An 8,866-nucleotide genomic window follows, 5' to 3' on the forward strand; every position below is an offset into this window, starting at 1 on the left:
TACAGATACAGTCATGTCCTCATGTCAAATCTATAATCCAAGTTTTAACAGTGCTTTAGTTTTCACATAGTCAGGTTACACTTTCAAAAACCGTCCCTGGGTCGGGGGTTTAATGGTGATTCGTGGAGCAGGCTTGCTGTGTTCCAGTGGTTTGGAGAGGCATCTGGTCACCACCACTTCAAAGAACTTTTCTCTTTTTCTTACATTTCAAAGCAGGAAATCACTTGTTTTCCAAGCGATTCTAGTGATTGTAGATAAAAGGGGAAGCCCTTTACCATTTTTTGCACTAATTTTAGTTACACTTTTTAAGGTAAATACAATTACTTGAGTGTCATAAAGTGTTGCATTTGATTTGTTGACTCATTACATTAGTGACGTGTCAATTTTAAGCACTTTCAAGCAGGTACACTATGTTGATGAAAGTATGGGGCCACACTTTCTTTCTGAATTAAGGGGTTTTCAGTCCAGTTATTGCAGGTGCATAAAATTAAGCACCTAGTCATGCAGTCTGCTTTTACAAAGATTTGTGAAAGAATGAATGCTTTTAAAATCCAGTTTGAGACACAAGTGAGAAACAGAATGTTTTGATAATCCATCTGGATAATTTTGTGTTCTGACAATAAGCACTTTCCGTTCTTGCTACATTTCAACAGGTGAGGGGCAATTTTTATTGGTATATATTTAAAGAAGAAACACACGAGGCATCATGCTATAACTATGTAATTAGAAATGGAACAGATATACTATTCATAGTGAAACACAGTTTCTTCAATATTTTCACACTGAAGTAAGCTCGCATGTTGTAAATAAGAGAACAAGAATAAAATGCCAACACACCGTTTTTTATTTGTAAGACAAATATGTCAGTTTGAAAAAAATCAGAGAGACATGATTATCATCAGAAACAGGAAGTGCTTATCGCACTAAAGAAGAAAAAAGTGATTTGGACTCATTTGCAGAGATGGTCACAGTAAGTTTAATGATGTTTTTTTATAGATTGGCAGCAGAGCTCACTGCAGGTGTAATCACAGGTTGTCCTGCAGCACGTCTGATGTCCTGGACCCTGACCATCACGATAGTAGTACTCGGCACACATGTGGAGGCCTCAGACAAGGTACCAGTCTTTACAGACACACCAAAGTCAAGAATAGGCTTAGTTACACAATTCCTTAAACCACTTGAAAAGTGTTTAGGGAGTGTTTGGTACTTTGTTCATATCTCACCCGTGTAAGGCGCCATGCACTGATGACCACATCCACTGAAGCAGCACTTCTCATTATTGGGGCAGTCACTATCATTAGAGCAAAATTCGCCACACATTATGTTATCGAAGCGTCTGTGAGGACACACTCCTGGTTTCACTGAAAAGAATAAGAAAACATTAAAGAAAAACTCTCCCTCTAGATATGATCTCATTAGATTACTAAACCCTCAAATGAATTAATGACCATGAGGGTGTTTGCAGTACCGAAACAACCAGGTCATCATGAAGAAATGTAACACAACTTTCCTGGAAATAAACCACCTCTTGCCCTCTCAAGTTCCACGCAGTCCCAAGCAAATGTATATCAAATTATTTATTTTTTCATTTTTTTCTCAGTTTGATTCATTAACCCATGTGTGACCCTCGTAAAAAAAGGGACCCGTTTGGGTCTTAACCCACATGGGTTAAGTGTGCAAGAATACTTTGCTCATCTCTCACCTATGTATGGTGCCATGCATTTACGTCCACATCTGGTAGAGCAGCACTTCTGTTTACCGGGACAGTGACTGTCATTAGAGCAAGATTCAACACACAGTCCAACAGTCAGGTGCCTGCGAGGACACACTCCTGGCTTTGCTGATAGGAAAAATAAATTAGTACAAACAAAGAACTCCAACTAGAGAGTGCAGTAAATGTAGCCTAAATATTATTTTTAAAATACTTCTTATATTTTAAAAAGATTTAATTAAATACACAGCCTCTTAAGAAGAAATCAAACATTGTGAGACGTACTGAGAACAGGAGGGACGCAGACTTCATAACCATTATAGACGCAGCATGTGTGGTCTATAGGACAGTCATTACACCCCTTACGTGACAGAGCAAGATTAAGATGCGGTGGACATTCTGGTTTGGGAGGAGGCACTAAAGCAGAAAAGGACATAGATCAGCTGTGGTAAAGTGGTAAATGAGATAAGAGTTCTGATGCTGTGTGATTGCCAGTTTGGCTGTTTAATAAAACAAACCAAACATGCACATTTTAGTAATAAACAGTAAGCAGCAGATTATAAACTGAACATGTCTGAGGCAAAATAAACTTGCTTGTTAAAATATCTTCAAGTTAATTGCAAATATGTCTTTAAACGCTTAATTAGCTCCAGCCGTCTTTTCACTCATCCTCTTTCCCTGTCGTCTCAATGACATTTCTGTCTATTGACTCAAGATTTAATTTTCTTTTTCACCCTATCTGACTTCAAATTCGTGTCTTTCTGTTTTGCTCTGATTGTCACAGTGCTGGACCTCCATCTCATACTTTTTGTCCTATGTGCGTACACACACACACACACACACACACACACACACACGTATGTATATACAACGTACATATTTAAAACTGACCTCTTGACCTCTCAAGTTTCATGAAGTTGCAAGTAAATGTTTTTTTTATAGTTCAATTAAATAAGTCAGGTAGAGACATCCTTTGCAATCACTCTTTTTCTCTTCTTTCTATTGTAGATGATATAATAAATGAAATATCTTGCAGATAATTTTCACTTTGGAGTGATCTTTGCTACTTTGTTCATCTCTCACCTCCGACAGGAGCCATGCACTCACGTCCACATCCATTGGGGCAGCACTTCTCTTTACCGCGACAGTCATAGTCATTGGAGCAAAGTTTACCACACAGTCCAACAGTCAGGTGCCTGCGAGGACACACTCCTGGCTTTGCTGATAGGAAAAATAAATTAGTACAAACAAAGAACTCCAACTAGAGAGTGCAGTAAATGTAGCCTAAATATTATTTTTAAAATACTTCTTATATTTTAAAAAGATTTAATTAAATACACAGCCTCTTAAGAAGAAATCAAACATTGTGAGACGTACTGAGAACAGGAGGGACGCAGACTTCATAACCATTATAGACGCAGCATGTGTGGTCTCTAGGACAGTCATTACACCCCTTACGTGACAGAGCAAGATTAAGATGCGGTGGACATTCTGGTTTGGGAGGAGGCACTAAAGCAGAAAAGGACATAGATCAGCTGTGGTAAAGTGGTAAATGAGATAAGAGTTCTGATGCTGTGTGATTGCCAGTTTGGCTGTTTAATGAAACAAACCAAACATGCACATTTTAGTAATAAACAGTAAGCAGCAGATTATAAACTGAACATGTCTGAGGCAAAATAAACTTGCTTGTTAAAATATCTTCAAGTTAATTGCAAATATGTCTTTAAACGCTTAATTAGCTCCAGCCGTCTTTTCACTCATCCTCTTTCCCTGTCGTCTCAATGACATTTCTGTCTATTGACTCAAGATTTAATTTTCTTTTTCACCCTATCTGACTTCAAATTCGTGTCTTTCTGTTTTGCTCTGATTGTCACAGTGCTGGACCTCCATCTCATACTTTTTGTCCTATGTGCGTACACACACACACACACACACACACACGCACACACACACACACACATATATGTATGTATATACAACGTACATATTTAAAACTGACCTCTTGACCTCTCAAGTTTCATGAAGTTGCAAGTAAATGTTTTTTTATAGTTCAATTAAATAAGTCAGGTAGAGACATCCTTTGCAATCACTCTTTTTCTCTTCTTTCTATTGTAGATGATATAATAAACGAAATATCTTGCAGATAATTTTCACTTTGGAGTGATCTTTGCTACTTTGTTCATCTCTCACCTCCAACAGGAGCCATGCACTCACGTCCACATCCATTGGGGCAGCACTTCTCGTTATCGGGACAGTCATAGTCATGAGAGCAAGATTCAACACACAGTCCAAAGTCCCAGCGTTTTTAAAAAAAACGGGTCCCTTTTTTCATGAGGTCACACATGGGTTAAGTGTGCAAGAATACTTTGCTCATCTCTCACCTATGTATGGTGCCATGCAATTACGTCCACATTTGGTAGAGCAGCACTTCTGTTTACCGGGACAGTCACTGTCATTGGAGCAAAGTTTACCACACAGTCCAACAGTCAGGTGCGTGCGAGGACATTCTCCTGGCTTTGCTGATAGGAAAAATAAATTAGTACAAACAAAGAACTCCAACTAGAGAGTGCAGTAAATGTAGCCTAAATGTTATTTTTAAACTACTTCTTATATTTTAAAATTTTAAAAAGATTTAATTAAATACACAGCCTCTTAAGAAGAAATCAAACATTGTGAGACGTACTGAGAACAGGAGGGACGCAGACTTCATCACCATTATAGACGCAGCATGTGTGGTCTCTAGGACAGTCATTACACCCCTTACGTGACAGAGCAAGATTAAGATGCGGTGGACATTCTGGTTTGGGAGGAGGCACTAAAGCAGAAAAGGACATAGATCAGCTGTGGTAAAGTGGTAGATGAGATAAGAGTTCTGATGCTGTGTGATTGCCAGTTTGGCTGTTTAATAAAACAAACCAAACATGCACATTTTAGTAATAAACAGTAAGCAGCAGATTATAAACTGAACATGTCTGAGGCAAAATAAACTTGCTTGTTAAAATATCTTCAAGTTAATTGCAAATATGTCTTTAAACGCTTAATTAGCTCCAGCCGTCTTTTCACTCATCCTCTTTCCCTGTCGTCTCAATGACATTTCTGTCTATTGACTCAAGATTTAATTTTCTTTTTCACCCTATCTGACTTCAAATTCGTGTCTTTCTGTTTTGCTCTGATTGTCACAGTGCTGGACCTCCATCTCATACTTTTTGTCCTATGTGCGTACACACACACACACACACACACACACACACACACACACACACACACACACACACGTATGTATATACAACGTACATATTTAAAACTGACCTCTTGACCTCTCAAGTTTCATGAAGTTGCAAGTAAATGTTTTTTTTATAGTTCAATTAAATAAGTCAGGTAGAGACATCCTTTGCAATCACTCTTTTTCTCTTCTTTCTATTGTAGATGATATAATAAATGAAATATCTTGCAGATAATTTTCACTTTGGAGTGATCTTTGCTACTTTGTTCATCTCTCACCTCCAACAGGAGCCATGCACTCACGTCCACATCCTTTGGGGCAGCACTTCCCTTTACCGCGACAGTCATAGTCATTGGAGCAAAATTCAATGCACAGTCCAACAGTCAGGTGCGTGCGAGGACATTCTCCTGGCTTTGCTGATAGGAAAAATAAATTAGTACAAACAAAGAACTCCAACTAGAGAGTGCAGTAAATGTAGCCTAAATATTATTTTTAAAATACTTCTTATATTTTAAAAAGATTTAATTAAATACACAGCCTCTTAAGAAGAAATCAAACATTGTGAGACGTACTGAGAACAGGAGGGACGCAGACTTCATAACCATTATAGACGCAGCATGTGTGGTCTCTAGGACAGTCATTACACCCCTTACGTGACAGAGCAAGATTAAGATGCGGTGGACATTCTGGTTTGGGAGGAGGCACTAAAGCAGAAAAGGACATAGATCAGCTGTGGTAAAGTGGTAGATGAGATAAGAGTTCTGATGCTGTGTGATTGCCAGTTTGGCTGTTTAATGAAACAAACCAAACATGCACATTTTAGTAATAAACAGTAAGCAGCAGATTATAAACTGAACATGTCTGAGGCAAAATAAACTTGCTTGTAAAAATATCTTCAAGTTAATTGCAAATATGTCTTTAAATGCTTAATTAGCTCCAGCCGTCTTTTCACTCATCCTCTTTCCCTGTCGTCTCAATGACATTTCTGTCTATTGACTCAAGATTTAATTTTCTTTTTCACCCTATCTGACTTCAAATTCGTGTCTTTCTGTTTTGCTCTGATTGTCACAGTGCTGGACCTCCATCTCATACTTTTTGTCCTATGTGCGTACACACACACACACACACACACACACACACACACACACACACACACACACACACACACATATATGTATGTATATACAACGTACATATTTAAAACTGACCTCTTGACCTGTCAAGTTTCATGAAGTTGCAAGTAAATGTTTTTTTATAGTTCAATTAAATAAGTCAGGTAGAGACATCCTTTGCAATCACTCTTTTTCTCTTCTTTCTATTGTAGATGATATAATAAATGAAATATCTTGCAGATAATTTTCACTTTGGAGTGATCTTTGCTACTTTGTTCATCTCTCACCTCCGACAGGAGCCATGCACTCACGTCCACATCCTTTGGGGCAGCACTTCTCTTTACCGCGACAGTCATAGTCATTGGAGCAAGATTCAACACACAGCCCAAAGTCCCAGCGTTTGCGAGGACACACTCCTGGCTTTGCTGAAAGAAATGAGAAATCAAAAGTGACCAAGAACTCTAACCAGAGTGTGCGTTAGGTTGTCCCTCTGAAAAATCTTATTGAACCCTGCAGCAAATGAATCAAAATGTCTTGAGGCCGCTGGCACCACCGGGCACTCTGACCACCACCAGTAGGCAACAGGTGAAGTGTCTTGCCCAAGTACACAACGACCAAGACTGTCCGAGCTGGGGCTTGAACTGGCAACCATCAGATCACAGGACAAACTGCCAACTCTTGAGCCACAGTAGCCCGAGGCAGTGAGGCAAAAAAGGATATGGATCAGCTGTGGTAAATCAGGTGACAGCTGAGGTGACAAACATGCACATTTCAGAAAGAAACAATACTCAAAAGAAACTCACTTATTAAAATGTCAGGTTTAGGTTTCACCTTAGAAAAAGCCGTGCCAAAGTGCACCAATGCACAAAGTGCTGCAATCAATATACAAACTGTAGACGAGCTTTTGTCCATGTTCACCTCTTTTTCTTTTTTTTTAAAAAAAAGACTGTCCGCAACCACTGACTGAGCAGCCAGTTAAAGGATGATGGATCACTGTGCTTGTGGTCTTATATTCTGTCTGATAAGGTTTCATATCACACACATTTAGTTTTTTATGTTCCTTGTTGCTCAAATGATGATACAAATTTTGTGTTTACATCTTAGTCAAACCACTAGGCAGTTTTCATTATCTTTATTATCCAGCATGACAACAACCACATAGTCATGGAGAAATTAACACCACTTTATCCCAATGTTAACTTTATTTTTATACTGCTGAACCTTGTCGGTAACCAAGATTTTTAAAAGTTCTTAGAAAGAGAACTGGACAACACAATCACAATATCTTTTGTTTCTTTATGTGCTTTGTATCCTTGTTTATTTTATTTTTATTTTTTCTGTTCCTGTGGTTCAGATAGGACCAGAATGTGCCTTTAGATAAGGAGGAGTCAACTCACTATGACATTCATATAACAAAATTATCCTTAGCTGTAAAGTGTTCTTTATCGTCTTTTTATTGTTGTTTTTTCTCCTTGTTCTTCCTCAGGGTTGTATAGATATCCCTCGTTTTTGTTCACCTCTTACTAGAATTCCATTCAGTCTCTAATAGTCTAAGTGATTTTGCTGTTTTTTTAGGATAACAAATTAATGCACTATATTTGATCACATTACCATCAATGCGTTTTAAGGTTTTTTTTCTTTCATTTCTTGCACAAACTTTTCTTCTTCTATTGTTGTTGATGATTCGTCTGTTTCTATGAGACATCAGAAACATCACTGCGTGAGGTCCATTCACCATGAGAGACGTGATAGGGACAACTTAGTGAGATAATATGAGTCTGCACAACTGTATTTTCCTTCTGCATGAGCATGAGGTGATACACAGTTTAGTCTGTATTAGATTTCAGATCACTCTGCTGGGAGACTGGACGGCCAGACTATCTGATTCGGTCCCCTGATTGTGATAAGGTGGTGCCAGCACACATAATCTACTGTACTCTGTCAGGATGTACAGTACCAGCCCAAAACACAATATGTTTGTACTACATGTAAGGTTTGAGTGTTTAAGCAGTTCTTTTATGGCATAAGAAATAGTCCAAAGTGATCAAAAGTGGGGAAACATTCCTAACAAAAACAAGTAAATGTACTTATGATGAGACAAATGAACACTTATAAATAATACTTTAAGTAATGTGGTGTTCACTAGTATAAAAGGCAGAGGTCAGGTCCATCGTCAGAAAAGCAGAACACTGTCTCTCATAACTTCACTGAGAAGAGCTGTTTCACTGAAATGAGCTCATTTTCACAAACACTGTATTTGTGTAAAACAGCTGTACGCTGCACAGCTGTAACCTTTTCTAAACTCTTAAAAGTAAATGGTAATGTTTAAGGTTAGCTAAATGGTTTTTTGTTTGTTTGTTTGTTCTTTTTAAGTGAGTGGATATATACGATTCTTAAAACAAGCAGATTCTAGTGGATCCTTGATTATATTGAGCACACAGAGTCAGATAGAGTGAAACACATTTTTGAGCAAAGGTGCAGGTCAAATTTTGTGAGAACAGAAGGATGCTTTCATCCAGTCAGCTAACACTGAAAACTCAGGTAACCAAACAGGTAAAAAGCTGGAGTACAACAACGATAAACAAACAACAAGAAGGCTTTTACAGCCTAATTTGAAAGAACTGTTAAAGCTGGTTAAGAAGGAGTTCATAATCCAAGGTTGCTGAATAATACCTCAGGATTACCTCTGCTCTTTGAAGCCAGGTTTGAAAAAAATAGGCGTCCCTCACATGTATTACTGAAATGTTGAAAAAAACTGTCATGGTTCTGGGTCAGTTCTGACCCAGCATTTTGAGTTCTCATGTTTTGGTTTAATTTTGT

General features: G+C 38.2%; 1 protein-coding gene across 1 annotated transcript; it reads right to left on the reverse strand.

The window, feature by feature from the left end:
- Positions 1-827: 827 nt before the first annotated feature.
- On the reverse strand, positions 828-6,994 carry LOC146550211 (uncharacterized). Its single transcript, XM_085261224.1, has 12 exons — positions 6,850-6,994; positions 6,334-6,471; positions 5,507-5,638; positions 5,213-5,350; positions 4,395-4,526; positions 4,093-4,230; positions 3,089-3,220; positions 2,795-2,932; positions 1,997-2,128; positions 1,703-1,840; positions 1,224-1,361; positions 828-1,122 (listed from the first exon to the last, which is right to left on the reverse strand). The coding sequence occupies exons 1-12, from the start codon at positions 6,956-6,958 to the stop codon at positions 1,106-1,108; spliced, it is 1,482 nt and encodes a 493-aa protein (XP_085117350.1). The 5' UTR covers positions 6,959-6,994; the 3' UTR covers positions 828-1,105.
- Positions 6,995-8,866: the final 1,872 nt, after the last annotated feature.

Source organism: Mchenga conophoros, linkage group LG20, assembly GCF_057382185.1.
Source record: "Mchenga conophoros isolate Kocher_MC1m ecotype Shallow Benthic linkage group LG20, M_conophoros_male_GT1.1, whole genome shotgun sequence".
In the NCBI taxonomy this organism is placed as follows: domain Eukaryota; kingdom Metazoa; phylum Chordata; class Actinopteri; order Cichliformes; family Cichlidae; genus Mchenga; species Mchenga conophoros.

Coding starts and splice junctions, on each gene's coding strand:
- LOC146550211 (XM_085261224.1), bottom strand. CDS start 6,958: ATGGACAAAAGCTCGTCTACAGTTTGTATATTGATTGCAGCACTTTGT. Junction 5,351..5,506: donor CTGCGTCCCTCCTGTTCTCA/GTACGTCTCACA, acceptor TTTTCCTATCAG/CAAAGCCAGGAGAATGTCCT. Junction 2,129..2,794: donor GTGCATGGCTCCTGTCGGAG/GTGAGAGATGAA, acceptor TTTCTGCTTTAG/TGCCTCCTCCCAAACCAGAA.